At 41.4% G+C, this 16138-nt stretch overlaps 3 protein-coding genes across 7 annotated transcripts; 2 read left to right on the top strand and 1 right to left on the bottom strand.

Annotated features, from left to right (window-relative positions):
* The first annotated feature begins 3709 nt into the window (after positions 1 to 3709).
* unc45a (unc-45 myosin chaperone A) lies at positions 3710 to 10877 on the top strand. Its single transcript, XM_038705036.1, has 19 exons — positions 3710 to 3869; positions 3986 to 4178; positions 4613 to 4788; positions 4886 to 4975; positions 5118 to 5285; positions 6200 to 6368; positions 6506 to 6676; positions 6921 to 7092; positions 7236 to 7536; positions 7634 to 7728; positions 7884 to 8025; positions 8231 to 8371; positions 8480 to 8607; positions 8685 to 8751; positions 8859 to 8972; positions 9061 to 9176; positions 9538 to 9655; positions 9728 to 9883; positions 9965 to 10877. Exons 1-19 carry the CDS (start codon positions 3825 to 3827, stop codon positions 10250 to 10252), a joined length of 2850 nt encoding a protein of 949 aa, XP_038560964.1. The 5' UTR covers positions 3710 to 3824; the 3' UTR covers positions 10253 to 10877.
* A 72-nt stretch (positions 10878 to 10949) lies between these two features.
* LOC119893105 (RCC1 domain-containing protein 1-like) lies at positions 10950 to 13791 on the top strand. 5 transcript variants are annotated; one of them, XM_038705039.1, is made up of 8 exons: positions 10950 to 11257; positions 11400 to 11609; positions 11697 to 11862; positions 11960 to 12081; positions 12159 to 12263; positions 12785 to 12955; positions 13045 to 13074; positions 13231 to 13791. In XM_038705039.1, the coding sequence occupies exons 1-8, from the start codon at positions 11050 to 11052 to the stop codon at positions 13386 to 13388; spliced, it is 1170 nt and encodes a 389-aa protein (XP_038560967.1). In that variant the 5' UTR covers positions 10950 to 11049; the 3' UTR covers positions 13389 to 13791. The 5 variants fall into 5 exon arrangements, 3 of the variants coding, with proteins under 3 accessions (XP_038560967.1, XP_038560966.1, XP_038560968.1); XM_038705038.1 differs by having other exon boundaries at positions 10950 to 11305; XR_005442755.1 differs by lacking the exons at positions 13045 to 13074; positions 13231 to 13791 and adding an exon at positions 12417 to 12572 and having other exon boundaries at positions 10950 to 11305; positions 12785 to 12915.
* LOC119893107 (calcium and integrin-binding protein 1-like) lies at positions 13570 to 15548 on the bottom strand. Its single transcript, XM_038705043.1, has 7 exons — positions 15393 to 15548; positions 14938 to 14972; positions 14721 to 14820; positions 14290 to 14443; positions 14082 to 14200; positions 13877 to 13965; positions 13570 to 13788 (listed from the first exon to the last, which is right to left on the bottom strand). The coding sequence occupies exons 1-7, from the start codon at positions 15441 to 15443 to the stop codon at positions 13767 to 13769; spliced, it is 570 nt and encodes a 189-aa protein (XP_038560971.1). The 5' UTR covers positions 15444 to 15548; the 3' UTR covers positions 13570 to 13766.
* Positions 15549 to 16138: the final 590 nt, after the last annotated feature.

Genomic DNA, 16138 nt, shown 5'->3' with positions numbered 1-16138 from the left:
AAGGCCACACAGAATAACTTAATTTGATTTAGTTAGAACACAGAAAAACTGACCCCTTTTTACATCTTGAGTATTTTGTTCTTAACCAATTTGCCTGGTTAAATAAATGCTGCAGAGAAGTGAATACCACTGTGCAGGTAAACAACACCTGAGGAAAAAGCCCAGTGTGGAAAAAGTAATAATGCTATGTATATGAGTCACATTGTTGTGTTCTTTTGATTGACTGATTAATTCAGGAACTCTTTACGTGTTTATGGAAACAGGAGCTTAGCGGACACCTCAATAATTAATTAGCAGATTGCGTGGGACATGACAGTAACAGATGGTGTTGGTTTTGTTCTAATCACAAGAGACTGATAACTTTTCATTTGGAGCTACAAAACCATGGAAAATGCTGTGTATGAATAAGATGTTTGAGAGTTAAAAATAAGTTTGGTACCAGAAACTACACCAGCAGTGACAGATCCCGTTCTGAAAACATAATCTCTCACGAAACAAAGTCATGTAAAGGAACAAATGTTTACACAGCTGGTTTTGGTTTTGATTTCAGACTGTGACTGCTCTTTCGGTCCCTGTCGCTGAGCCTTGTGGATCTCCTGTGGATCTGGTATGTATGAGGTTTCACAGAAAGCCCAGCCCTTAGGACATATTTACCAGCTGTTCATACTGGATATTATTATATAAGTGGCAAAGTTGCCTTGGTAAAATGCGGGTATTAACCAGTGTACCTGAGCGCAAGGCCCATAGGAAACCACCTTGTCTCCACAGCAACAAAAGAAACACAACAACAGCTGACCTGGTAAACGAGAATCCCCAGGTGACTGATGAAGGAAATTCTATACAAGGAAACTTGTAGTTTTGACCTGAAGGGAAACACTGTGCCAATATACTTTACATATTGAAGCTCATATGTTGAGACTCAAAATGCAATGTGTCCCCCCACCCCCATCTCCTATAAAGTCTATAGTACAGTACATAGTTTAAAGTGTACTTAGTAGTAGCCTACATAGTTTGATGTAAAGGCACTTTATTTTGAGCGTTTCTATTTTGTGACACCTTATATTTTACTGCATTTCAGCAAATATTAGGATATTTACTCCACTACATTTGTCAGCAGGTGTAGCTTCTAGCTATTTTATTGTATCAAGTTTATTATACGTGAGACAGTGTGTTGGTCCCCCTAATTTTGTATTAAACGTATGTGAAATTGGTGGATTTGTGATTTGTTGTATTTGCATTACATGTTTGTATATGTTATCTAGTGTAATCTAGTGTATCTAGTCTTTTTGGCTTCTTGAACTATACATTTAAACTAACATGGTAAAGGTACCCTTTACAAACAGTGCAGGCTACAGGGACTTCAGCGATGGTTAATAAATTATTCAATAATTCGTTATAGATTTTTTTATCAATCAACTGTTGGGTTGCCAGGTTGTGAAAAAAAGAACTTTGACCAGTATTTATTCTTTGTGTTTGATTACAGCACAGATATAAGATATTGTTGATAATCCATCAATAGATGCTCGTGGTTTCTCACTTTCTAATGAGCCATACAACACAGCTGTGATATCCATTAAGTAAATCTGCAGACGTAAATGTTAACTGGGTTGTCAGTGAATGGATTTGGCCAGATAAGTGGTCAACAGTCCAACCAGCTGAAGTCATTAAATGATTTATTAAGCAAATTTATTAGAAATTATTACCAAAATATACATAAGATATGCTCATAAAATATCATGCATTACTAAGGTTTAACCATCAAGTTCAAGTTCAAGTTTATTTATATAGCACATTTAAAACAACACTAGTTGACCAAAGTGCTTTCCACAATAGACAACAAATATACATGACAACAACAGTAGAAAAAGTAAAAAATAAAATAAATGTCACTACTCAACTCTGTTTGAAGGCCAATGAATAAAGATACGTCTTTAGCAAGGATTTGAAAGTGTCAGGAGTCGGGGCATTTCTTATTTCTACAGGTAAAGTGTTTCAAAGATTAGGAGCAGCTACTGAGAAGGCTCGGTCACCTTTAGTTTTTAGCCTGGATCTGGGGACATTGAGGAGCATCTCATTGGATGACCTCAGTGCTTTGATCGGATTGTGTATATGTAAAAGTTCTGATAAATAAGAAGGTGCCAACCCATTTAAAAATTTAAAGACAAGCAATAAAATCTTACAATCAATCCTAAAGCGGACAGGAAGCAAGTGGAGCAAGGCTAAAACAGGGTTAATGTGCTCACGCTTTTTACTTACAGTTAGAAGTCGAGCTGCTGCATTCTGGACTAACTGTAATCACAGTAGTCTAGTCGAGACGTTATAAATGCATGGATTACTCTTTCAAAGTCTTTGCGTGGCAGGTAGGGCTTGACTTTGGCCAACAGTCTCAGCTGAAAGAAGCTGGCTTTTACTACAGAACTAATCTGTATTTCAAATTTAAAAGCACTATCGAAGATCACTACTAGATTCTTTGTAAATGGACGACTATACATTCCTAAAGTACCAAGATCATCTACACAAGCACTTAAATCCCCAGGTCGACTGAACACAACAACCTCAGTCTTACTTTCATTCAGACAGAGAAAGATCTGATTCAACCATATTTTAAGATCTCTCAGGCAGTTGAGCAAGGACTGAGTTGCAGCTTTATCATTAGATTTTACAGGTAAATAGATTTGTATATCGTCTGCAAAGCAATGAAAGGAGATATTGTATTTTTTGGAAATGGATCCCAATGGCAGCATGTACAGTGAAAAAAGCATGGGGCCCAATATGGACCCTTGGGGGACCCCACAATAAAGAGGGGCAGCAGATGAAGAAAATTTGCAGAGGTGAACAGAGAAACTTCTATCCGCCAGATATGATTTAAACCATTTGAGGACTGTGCCCCTAATGCCGACACACTGTTCGAGTCGGGATAAGAGAATGGAGTGGTTAACCATATCAAAGGCTCTCAGACTTTTGACAAAAAGGGGAGCTTAGAGATAGGTCTAAAATTAGAGAGGTTTGAAGTATCCAGATTCTTCTTTTCTAAACGCGGTTGCACAACTGCATATTTGAAAGCAGCTGGAACACACCCTGAGCTGAGAGATGTATTAACCAAGGCAACAATGCTTGATCCAACAGTGTTAAAAACATCTTTCAAAAAGCGTGCAGGAATACTGTCAAGGGGGCAGTTTGCAGGACGTAGTTGTTGATGTCAGAAAGAAGGGGGAATGTAACCGGCTCGAACTGCAGGAAGACAGCTGGGCAGCCAGGGGGAACAGAGGGGTCACTGGTAAATGTAGTGGGTGAAAAGCTAAGACCAGCAATTTTGTCAATAAAATATTTCAGGAAGTTTTCACATAAAATTGTAGATGGCACAACACCCTCTGATTCGCGAGGGTTAACAAGAGAGTTAAAAACACTGAAAAGAACCTCAGGCCTCTGGCCATCTCATCTCATACTAAGCATTTAGACCCCCTGAAACATCAAACTACTTTCCTCCATCAGAATGCATCACAAATTTTAATTGCTAGCTATTACATAACCTCTTATTTTATAACACTATCAGCCCCTCTGTGTCTGTGTGGACTGAAGAAAGGCACAGAATGCAAATGTTACCAAATAAAGCAGAGATGGAGACTGACATGCTCTGGCTCCGCTCTTCCTTTTATGGTAATGCAGCGTGGGGAGAGGGGCGGGGCTGTCATCTAAACGTCATCAACGTGCTCCTGGACACCCGGAAGCGTTGCAAGACGTAACATGTTTGGCTGAAGTTAGCGTTGTTAGTGATCAAGCAGAGTGAAATTAAACTACTTATTCACCACACTACGTAACGCTGTATGCTCTGTAGCAACTTGAAGATGAGTGTGAGTGAAAAAGAAAAGGTAAGGTAACAGCAAGGGGCTACATAGCCTTTTTAGCTTATAGTTTAGCAGATTGCGTCCAGGTACATACTCCTCGAAGCATCATGTCTGTCGTCTACTTTTTCTCTTTAACCCAGGATCCTGCAGCCCTTAAGGAGGAGGGGAACACATTTTTCAAGGCAGGAGACATACAAGGCGCTGTTTGTTGTTACACCAAAGCATTAAAGCTGAGTGACAGCCAAGCAGAGAGCGCTGTTCTGTACCGCAACCGGTCTGCCTGTTATCTGAAACAGGAGGAGTACAGCAAGGCAGAGGGTGATGCCTCCAGAGGTGGGAGAAATCGCTATCAGTTATATTGTAGATTTCATATATCACTGATTAAAAATACACGTTTTAATCTGTTTGAATTAAAGGACACTTAACCCCAAAACACAATTAAGTCTCAATTGCAGTAAGATTTACTGTGACCAGGATCCTGAATGACATTTGGTTTTGTGGTGACAAAAAATATTGCGTTTGAAAAGCCCCAACAGCAGCTCTTTTCAGATATGCCCGAGATACTCACGATGATCAATAGATCATTGGGTGAACAGTTTAATTGAAAACCACTTCCAATAGACATGCACCCACCAATTGTCTTATCTTTTATGGAAGAAGTCTTAAGTATGTTAAGTCAACATTTCAAGTCACTTTGCATAAAGTTTCACTGTAACTTGATTTGTGGATGTATGTACACGGTTATATTGAATGTCATGTCTTTTCAGCTCTTGATATTGACCCAGGCGATGTGAAAGCCAGGTTTCGGAGAGCTCAGGCTTTCCAGAAACTCGGTCGGCTTGACCAGGCCTTTCTGGATGCTCAGAGGTGTGCCCAGCTGGAGCCCAAAAACAAAGCCTTCCAGGATCTGCTCAGACAGCTGGGAGCACAGATCCAGCAAAAGGTGATGTGGAAGAGGGGTAATGGAGGTTTTTCTTGTGGTCGAAATATTACCCTGACGAAACTCTTACTAATTATGTTCTTTTCTCTGGACCGTGTAGTCGGTGCAACTAAACTCCACAGATGCTCGTGTGCAGCAAATGTTCTCCCTCCTCTTAGATGCGTCTGCAAAAGACTCTGATCGACAAAAGGTAAGAGTCTCTCATAAGGCAGGAACATACTACACTGCTGTAAGACACTCTTTTATAATGCGTTTTATTTTCATTTGTTCTATCTTGATCTGTCTCTAAAGTTTATTACACCAAAATAATGCTGTCCATTTTTCTATTTCAGGCTGCTCAGAATCTAGTGGTATTATCTCGAGAAGATGCAGGAGCTGAGCAGATATTCCGTAACGATGGAGTAAAGCTGATTCAGAAACTCCTTCAGTCAAAGCAGGAGGATGTTGTCCTTTCTGCCCTGAGGACCCTGGTTGGGTTGTGCACAGGGCATCAGTCCAGAGTAAGTTGACAATTCCTTTTACTGTCACACATTATCCAGTGTATCATTTTAAAGTCCTATTTTGACTGGCATGCAAACTTGTATTTTCTTTCTTGAAAAACATAGACAAACAGGAAGTGCTTCCATAGTGATGGCTTTTTTCCTATCTTAATTCAAGAGTGTGGTATTTCAATTTTAGAGCATCACTCATTTATGAATGGTTTCTCTCAAAACCCTGCCCTTGCACTCAAATAACCCCTATGTGCACTTAGATTGAAAAGAAATTTACTACCCAATAGAATGCCAGTCGTAGTCTTGACCAATAAACTGATTGCTGCCTCGTTGTGGATGCGTTTGCTTTGCTTCTTTGAGCATCCCTTACTCTTTAACCAGGTTCATCCACTCACACCCTCCAAGGTTTTATTATCTTCACTTCCTTTGCTACCATTATGACTTTTGGAATAAAAGGACAGTTAATATACAGTATATTCCAGCAGCCTTTCTTCAGTGTGCTAGAGGGAAAAACGTCGCCATCAAGAATCCGGAGCCATAGTCTAGCAGATTGTTCAACATTAACCACCAGTAAGGGATGCTCTAAGGATTAAAGCGAACACGCCTGCAACGAGGCAAGGTTTTTAGGGAAAGCATTACAAATCTGAATGAAAAATCAATGAGTCGTACTCATAGGTCATACTCCTAAAATTATTAAATAAAGATAGAAAAAAAGCCCCATTGGCCCTCTTATTTGTATTTTATTCCTTTTTAATTATGATACATTTCTGTCTCCATTCATTGTTAAATATGTTGTTGCACAGTGTATCAGCAGATATTTATATATCTATAGCTATGTCTGCCAGGAGACAGAATTCACCATGCCAATAACTCTTATCAATTGCTTTGCTGCTTTTTATTACTGACATCCACTTTATTCCCAGGCTATGGCTATAGTGAATGAGCTGGGAATGGAGCAGCTGTGTGCAGTAATGGGATCAGGAGCCGCCACTGTGTCTCTGGCTGCCTGCCACCTGCTGCAGGTGATGTTTGAGGCTCTGACGGAGGGCATGAAAAGAGAGATCAGAGGGAAAGATGAAGCCATACTTCCTGGTGAGTCTGGGCTCTGATCATGTTTGTATTTGCATTTGGCTACACATGAAAGTTGACCTATAACAAATGCCTTTCTGTGTGTGCATCACCTTTATGTCATGTGCTCAACTGTAAATGACTGTATGACTTTGACACAGAACCCTCTAAGGAGCTACGCTCAATGTTACGCCACCTCTTGGAAATGATGCCAGCATCTAATGTGTCGGGGCCGGGCAGAGACAGCGCCATCAACCTCCTGGTCAAACAAGTTCCTCGCAAGTCCTTAAAAAACCCAGATAACTCTCTCACGTTGTGGGTTATAGACCAGGGTATGAAACACACCTGCATATAATGTAAAATCTTTTGAATTCATTTGCTATGATAGATACAAAATGACTTATGCCAAACCATTTAATTTTTTTTGTGTAGTTGTGCCACCATGGGAAGGAGAAGAAAGTGTTTGTTTCCAAATGTCAAATGAAATTTGCCAATGGCCTCAGCTTCAAACATTCTGTCACCAGTTTTATCTGGCATTGCTGCAGCCACATTAATGAACTCCTTGTACTCCTGCAGGACTGAAGAAAATCCTGGAGGTGGCCGGAACAGTCCCTGAGCTCTCAGGAGGACCACCTCTTACCGACAACTCCCACATGAGCTGCTCAGTCTTGCTTAACAAACTTTACGATGACTTAAATGGTGACAAAGAGAGGGAGAACTTCAACAAACTTTGTGAAGAATATGTACAGTGAGTTGACCACTGAAATGTGTGTTAGTAATTCCCCTTGAGCTGCTTAATACTGCAATAAAATATGAACATGGAAAAAAAAAAAAGTTACTACAGGCTATAAAAAAGGGGCATTCTTTCATTCATTTCATTTTTCTGGGTAGGCAACACTTTAGCCGAACTGACCTAGATGCCAAACTGCGAGCCATCCAGACAGTATCGGTACTCCTCCAAGGACCGAGCGACGTGGGTAACAGAACTCTGGAGATGTCAGGAATGATTGATGCAGTGATCTCTCTGTGTGCCTCCGAAGATGTCACTCACCAGCAGATAGCTGTGGAGGCTCTTATCCATGCTGCAGGCAAGGCCAAGAGAGCCTCGTTCATCACAGCCAACGGTGTGGCACTTCTGAAGGACCTCTATAAGAAGAGCGAGAATGACAGGATACGTGTGAGAGCCCTGGTGGTGAGTGCTGCATCCAAGCAAGTATATTTATTTCAGACAGTTGGAGAAGAGAACACGTCTAAATAAAGATAAATTAACTTTGGATTCTGATACACAGGGTTTGTGCAAGCTTGGATCAGCGGGGGGGACAGATTTCAGCATGAAACAGTTTGCTGAGGGATCCACGCTAAAGCTCGCCAAGCAGTGCAGGAAGTAAGTTTGCCCCGTGTTGAATATTGAACCTGGGTATAGATTAAGAGAAATGTGTCGTGCCTGATCCTCACTGTTATATAACCTGATTAACAACAGATAATGAGTGGTTTCTTGGATTTGAAATAAGAAGCAAGCTGTATCTCTTTCTCTTTTAGGTGGCTGTGTAATGAGTCTCTGCCTGCAACCTCCCGCCGGTGGTCTGTGGAAGGCCTGGCCTACCTCACCTTTGATGCTGATGTGAAGGAGGACTTAGTAGAAGACAAGAAGGCTCTCCTGGCTATGTTTGAACTAGCAAAGGTTTGATTGCTGATTGTAATTGTAGGTTTTAGTACTTTTAGTAGTAGACAATACAGGGCAATTATAAAGTCAAGATTCCTCGCACAAGAGCTTCTTAGTGGTTGTTCTGATATTTATTTTTCTTTGGTATTTGAAAACACACAAATGTTTTTATAGTGTTGACTGGGATAGTTTTGACAACCTGGGTTTTTCTTTGTTCCTGCAGTCTGAGGATAAGACGGTGCTGTTTGCTGTGGGCTCCACATTAGTGAATTGCACCAACAGCTATGATGTGGAGAAGCCAGACCCACAGATGGTGGAGCTGGCAAAGTATGCAAAACAGCATGTGCCTGAGGAGCACCCCAAGGTACCATTTAAATTGTCCTTTTTTCATATAGAGAAAACATCACACAATATTCCTTTTAGTACTTTAAATATTGGCGGTTTTACATGAACCTGTCTTGTTATGTGTCAGGATGCACCTTCATATGTCGAGAAAAGACTAGTGAAGCTGCTGGAGGCTGGTGTGGTGTCTGCGTTGGTGTGTATGGTCAAACAGGAGAGTCCTGCCCTCACTGAGGCTTGTAGGGAGTGTATCGCCAGGTAGGAAAATGGCAGTAAGTCATTTCCACTCACTGTTCTCTCTATAGACTTTCTATTAATGCCATTTCTCACGGCAGGGTGTTCTTGGCTTTGGTGGAACGACAGGAAGACAGAGGCACAGTGGTGGCACAGGGTGGAGGAAAGGTACAGCTCACTGATAAATATAAGTTTAGTCTACACACTGAACACCCATCTAAACACCTTGCTTTAGGAGGTTTACATGATTTTATGTGAACTGTTTTCCACCACAGGCTTTGATCCCACTGGCATCGGACAACACAGATGTCGGTAAAATCAAAGCAGCACAAGCATTGGCAAAAATAACCATCACATCTAATCCAGTGATTGCCTTCCCAGGAGAAAGGGTGAGAATAGCACGCTGTAAAAATCATCTTTGGCACAAAAAAACCCTAAAGAAATCCTACTGAACCATGTCTGACTTTTTGTTGTCAGATCTATGAGGTGGTGCGTCCCCTTGTCAGTCTTCTGAATCTTGAATGCACCCTCCTGCAGAACTTCGAGGCGCTCATGGCTCTCACCAACCTGGCCGGCATCAGTGATAGACTCAGGTTGGCCACTAGGGGGAAGTCTCTCCTAAGAATAAAAATACATGTTCAAAATACTCAGTCTTGTTTACGGAAACCAGACCTCAGTATTTCTTTAGTTTTTCCTTGTGTACATCTGACAAACGTACTTTCCTCAAAGAAAGAATTTCATAAATGTAGTCACAGATGTGTCATTTTTATGACACTTCATTTAAGTAACCCTAACCGGCAGGATCCTAAAAATTTAAAAAGCTGTGTAAATATTCTTACCAGGACTTTTGGGGGCAATCCCAAGTCTCAACTGATAAACAAAATGCACATCAAGTCTCAAGTTTTCACTTCCTTTCAGAATGTATCGTTCATTCTATGTGTATATGTTTCACAGACAAAAGATCATAAAAGAGAAGGCAGTCCCAAAAATTGAAGGCTATATGTTTGAGGAGCATGACCTGGTCCGAGCTTCTGCCACAGAGTGCATGTGTAATTTGGTTTTAAGCACAGAGGTAAGACACGCATTCATAAATGTTGTATGGCACAAATATGCTGAAAAGTAAAAGCATCGGGTGTGTCCTCAGGTGCAGAAGCTGTACCTGGCCACAGGGAACGATCGCCTGAAGCTGCTTGTGCTCTACAGCGGAGAGGACGACGAGAGGCTGAGAAAAGCTGCTGCGGGAACTCTGGCCATGCTGACCGCTGAGCAGCCAGAGCTCTGCGCCCGCATCCCTGGAACAGTAAGCAGTTCGCTGTCCCCACACATCCATCAACTCGGCACTGTCGCATACTAAAAAGATTAATTTTTCCTCTCTTCTCAGACGACCCACTGGCTAGAGATTGTACAAGCGCTGTTGCTCGCTGAAATATCCGACCTGCGTCATCGTGGAGTAGTCATAGTTCTAAACATGATGCAGGCGGAGAAGAGTCTGGCTGAGATGCTCATGGAGAGTGAAGTTCTGGAGATTCTTTCTGTCTTGGCAAAGGGAGGAGAGGGCACACCGGAAGCTGTTTCTAAGATAGCTCAGAACTGTCTGGACAAGGCCGTGGAGTACGACATCATCAGGACCAGGGATGGGAAGGAAAGGGGCAAAGGAACTGAACCCTGAATACGCCACTGCAGCTTGTGGATGTGCCTTCTGGCTGTGTTTGAGTATTATGTGGGACCAGTGAAATCATTTCACTTTAGCAGAAAATCAGTTTTGGTTTGAATGGTAAAAGCGCATACTGAAATGCTCATGTGTCTTAACCAAAACCTGTGAAAAGCAATATAAATTAATGAAGAAAGGGATTATATGAAAACCAGCAGATACACTCAGACGTGTTTTGTGACAAATGAGCTTTTGTTGCTGTTTCACATTGCTTTCCCACTGATTGTATTTATCCTAATTATACTGTACCAATAGTGTATGTTCCACTTGGAGACAAATAAGGCTACTCTATACATTCTTTACTAAAGCTTACAATTCCTTGGTATTTTCCAACCGTTTTCATTTGTCATTATTCCACAAAATACATTTATACACTACTGTATTCATTCTTTGTAATATTTTACCCTAAACGCATCATGTGTCAAAATGCAAACCTTACATTCACACGTTCCTTCTTTGCTTTTTGTTTTTAATGTTTATTATCAAAACTATTAATATCCCTCCACTAAATTTCCAGTGTCTTAATTGCATGGTTGGTGGATTTTTGACTGAACTGGCAGAAAAATAAAACTTATCCAAATGACATTGTCACGTCCTTACAGAATTCACTATGTTCGCTGTCGAGTCCTTGCAGAAAGACAGGAGCGCATGCGCAACTACGGTACCAAACTTAACCGTGTTGTAACTGCGGGCAACTGCGTTGAACGGCTGAGCGGCGTTTCCATGAGACAGCAAACTGAGTTAAAGCGCTTCCAATGCGGTGGTTCGGGTTTGGCTTCAACGCATTTGGACAGATATGTGTCCATGAGAAATTAATTAAAGGACAGTGTAGCGACGCTGTCAAAGTGATTAGCCCGACAGAGCTAACGTTAGCTAGCCATGCGGACAGACGCGGCTGCCGCTTGAAGACTGATGGTCAAATTAGAGCAAGTTGGAGTCGAAGAGCATCTTTGCATTTAGATGGTAAAATAAACTGCACCAGAGATAAAGCAAGCAGCGTTAACAGCTCTGGTTGGACACTCTTATGACATGTAATATAACAGTGTATAATATCACAATACTTAGGTATTAACTCCCGCATTCATCTTACTCTCTGTTAATGCAGGTGACAGCTGTGTGTGCCTAGCTGGTTTTGGGGCACTCATCTCCAATGAGTCCTGTGGTATTTCTGTGAAAGAGAGCCGTGGCTGTAAAGATGCCTACATCAGTGAGTTGTACCTGACCCTCGCTTTCCCGGACAGAATTGAGTCCTGGGATCTGCAGACGAAAGAGAAGAGTGCATCATGGAGCATGGAAGTAAAAACAGAGAGCTCTGGTAATGTATATCCAAATCTCCTTTGGCAGCTACTAGAAGTAGGTTGTGATAATTGGCTGAACAGGAAACTTACTGCTGCTTTCCCAGGACCCCCTATGAATCTCCCATTGGTCCCTGGGGGTTACATAGCCACGAAACCTCCCTTCTACCGCTCCTTATCGCCACACCTGAAAGCCAAGAGTCTGGCACTGAGTGCAGAGCATGCCATCCTTCTCAGTGCCTCTGGAGCTGTGTACACCTGGGGACTGGGCAGGTATACCTCATACTCGCATGTTGCATGTCTTTATTGGGAATCTTAGCAATAACAACATCAAGCACATCTTTAGATTTTGTGCATTTTAATTCGACAGCCATGGTCAGTTGGGGCACGGAGACCTTACCTCTGAGGAGGAGCCCAGGGCAGTGGAGGCACTCTGGGGAATGCCCATGAGCCATGTAGCTACAGGAGGTTGGCATTCTGTCTGCATTAGTGGTAAGTGGCATACAAAGTGTTGGCAGTGAAAAAAAGTTATGCCCTCTACTTGAGAAATCAAATGACCTTTTCTCCAGATGGGGGTGACCTTTATGTGTGGGGCTGGAATGAAAGTGGCCAGCTCGGACTTCCCTCACGAGGTCTGAGGAAAGCACTGCAGCAGCAAAGTAGCCAACAAGCAGGTAAATCTGTTTGCCTATTTAACATATACAGTAAAAAGGACAAACTCATATTTTGTATCTGTCAATCCAAATACTTTGAAATTAGCTGAGATCTTAATGTACCCCAGTACATCACTCTAAGCTGCTTTGTTTTCTGTGTGGCATATATGACAGTTACCATACTCCATGCTTCAGTATGGACATTTTCTACAGCATCTATAAAGGATTCTTGCCAAGTGAACAATGAGGGGAAAAAACTGTTTCACCATTAGGCCTGTGGATCCACTGTCATTATATCTGAAAAGAGACATCAGTCAGGTTTTTCCAAATGTATTCCATCAAGCTTTATTGTACTTACTAGGTGAGCTCAAAATATTTGCATATTCACAAACCTTTTAAGTGTATGGTGTAAATGTATGTTCACTGAAGAACCACCCCCTTAACTTATTTCATATGTTGCAAGGTATGATGCTGATAGTAGTCGCTTAGTTACTTATGTTGTAGTAAATCGTAAAAACTGCAACATTAACTACATTGAACAGGAGCACCATGCAAAGATGCCAGCACATCTCCCCATGAAGAGCCACAAGAGGGAGAGAAACATGAAGATGTATTCATATCAATCCAAGCATTCCCGGCTCTGCTGGATATCACTCCATCATGTGAGATCAGCACAGTCAGCTGTGGCTGCCGCCACACAGCTGCAGTAACGAGTAAGAAACCTCACATGACAGTGGGTCTATATTGATGCAAATTATTTGGCAAGTCAATGTCACCTATATCTCATAATTTCTAATTTCAGCCACAGGTGACCTCTACACTTGGGGCTGGGGTAAGTTTGAATTTGGAGATAAACTGATACCTAAACAGATTTTTCATCTGTTGCATCTTTTGTAGCATGTTCCCAGTACCAGTTAATTAATCAGCAATCTTAGATCACATTTCAGATATATGTTGAACTCCATCTTTCCTTCTATTACCATTTCAGGTGACTACGGCCAACTTGGACACCAGACTTTAATGAGTTCAGATGAGCCCCAGCTTGTGGAGTTCTTCAGGGAGCAGCAGATGCGTGTGGTTGATGTTGTGTGCGGGGCATGGAACACTTTTGCTGCTGTCGTCAAGGAGGAAGTAGCTCGGTCTTAAAAATATAAATTGCTGGACTTCGTACAAGGTCGTGGGGGGCTGGAGCCAATCCCAGCTGACATTGGGCGAAAGGCGGGGTACACCCTGGACAGGTCGCCAGTCAATCACAGGTCACATACAATACATATATACACAAATGTTACTTTCTTTTTTCATTTGTCTGTATAAAAATGTAAATGAGTAGTTTTTGGAAATATTTTTTTAATTTTTAAAAAAATCACAGGCTTTATATTACACAAACAATACATAAAACAGTTAATGTAGTAAAATCCACAGGTAAATATAATTTAAGGCAAATCCCTAAAATTGTTCTAATTGAAAATTAAACACCATATGAGAGTTAAAGGGGGATGCATTTCCACAGCCCACCACAGGTCTTCACAGCACAATCTTGAAAGAACTGTGGAGAAATCAGAACTAATTAGTTAAAGTGAACAAAATGCTGGTGATTAAAGTACATATCATTGATAACTGCGATTATCACTCACCTGACAAAATCTGGCGACCTTGAAATGACATGCTGGAACTCCGAGAGGTTCACAGTTCCATCCTTGTCAATGTCCGACTCTTCGAGAATCTACAAAACATGCCATGGAAACAAATGTAAAGCCCCCTGACGCATAAGTGTACCAACCTGCGAACGGTCAAGCTGTTTTCATCATCAAGTGTTCGTCAGAGCCTCAGTGAACTCACATTGCTGATGAGCTGTCTCATTTCGTCGGGTGTTAGTCTCGTGTCATCTGTCTCACCGGTCAGGCAGTTAACCAGCTTCTCCAGATCAACAACATCAAGAGTCCCATCGTCGTCAAAGTCTGAAAACATCAAAATGCTTAATCCACTGATTGAGAGCCTGAGATGAGATGTATTATTAAAACCAGCTGATTTCTATCATCTTATTTACCAAATATACGGAATGCATAGTGGGATTTGATTTCCAGAGTAGCAGAGTCGCTGAAGGCACTCAGGAGGTCCAGAAAGTCCTCAAATGTGAGGCTCCCATCTTTGTGTTCCGATGTTGAGAACACATGGCAGATTCTTTTCCTGAATGGGTTGGACTGAGACAGGAGCAAGTACGTGGCAAGGCAAGTTTATTAGTATAACACATGTCAACAACAAGGTAATTCAAAGTGCTTTACATAAAACATAAAAGCAACAGGGAGATAAAAAAAAGATAAAATTAAAAAAAACATGGGTCAGAACAGTTTATCAGTACTTGAGGCGCTCCCTCCACAACACACAAAGCACAGGACGATCCCAGGTGTACGATGAGACCGACCAGTGAGCAGTCCACATAACACCACATCTCTGTTTTACTGTAAAATAGCTTTTCACCTTTAGCTCTGGCAGAGTTAGAATCCTCTCCATCGGTACTCTGGCATTTGGAAGGCCTTTCTCATCTTTCGTGAGCAGTTCAGCGAATCTCTTGTGAGCACTTAAAAAAACAACAAAAATAGCTTAAAGACGGATCGCAGTATGTGCTGCTAGATCGATTAAAATGCTTTTTTTTAAAAGATAGTAACGTTAATCTGGCACGCAGCTGATCACTTACAGGAGAATTTCTTGTTTTGTCAAGAATGTCAGCTCCTAAAAGTAAAAGAAAGTATATTAGATTAAAATGAAACTGTAACTTCACCACGTTAGTGTTAGTTTTATAAGTCTGACTTCCTATTATACATTCATGGTTTGACTAACTGTTAAATGAGATTAGCAACATTAGCTTTCACTGTCTTAATACGCGTGATCACAAGCGGTAACATTAGTTCTATAAATTGCCATTATTATGTTTAACGTCACTATAGGAGAAACTACAACTACACACCACAAGTAAATCACAATGTACTTCTGATGACCAGGCCCTATTTTCATTTGCATTAAAGCGTTAAAATAGCCACGACGGTGCCCGTGGTTATAACGGGCGTAACAACTAACAATACTGTTCTCAACTTCAGCCACTCGGTTAACGATATCATTTTGCTTTCGGATACTTTGCTTTTGGGCACTTACTTGATATTCTGAGAGCAAATCCTTCCCAAGTTGACTTGCCGTAGTACCCATCTTGAAACTATCGACTCGAAATTGTACTTTTGTTGTTGTAAACACCGAACTACTAGACAAGTAGTGAGTTTTGCAGCGCTTACTTCCGGTAGATGGCTGGTAATTGGATTCCCTTTCCTGTATTTAGCCACGTAACTGTTTCCATACTGACGTACGTACAAACAATCTCCTATCGTTACCAAACAACAGCAACAACCAACAGGTGGTAAATGGGGCAAACCTGTGTATTTATTTTGACCATTTGACACAGTAAACATTTTGCTTCCACGTTGCTTGTCCGTCTTGGTGGGGGTGGGGGCAATTTGTTGCCTTTGTAACAAATGGTTGAGAGGTGACAGGAAACAAGAGGGGAGAAAGCGGCTGAATATTGTGCAACTGCAAAGGGTCCTGGATGGAATCAAACTGGTGACGTTGAATCACAGTATACATGTAGTAGGCCTACCAAAAGTGCCCACCATCCCATCGTTTAACTACTTCAGTGTACCACAATATAAAAAGGTTCCAGCAAAATATATTCCATTTTACTAATAGTTTTAGGCTAAGTTTAGCCCATAATTGGCAGTAAGCTGTAAAAAAGTAAAATATAACCCTATTTGCAGGAGGGCCAGGTGGTGTGCAAAGAACTCTAAAGTCACAGTATTAATGTCACTTACTATTGTAGTGTATAAAATATAATATACAAAACGGAAATACTC

The sequence above is a fragment of the Micropterus salmoides genome, unplaced genomic scaffold (genome assembly GCF_014851395.1).
Source record: "Micropterus salmoides isolate LMB-PRFRI ecotype aquatic unplaced genomic scaffold, ASM1485139v1 Ms_hic_scaffold_8, whole genome shotgun sequence".
NCBI lineage: Eukaryota > Metazoa > Chordata > Actinopteri > Centrarchiformes > Centrarchidae > Micropterus > Micropterus salmoides.
This window is presented reverse-complemented; position numbering and strand designations above follow the sequence as displayed.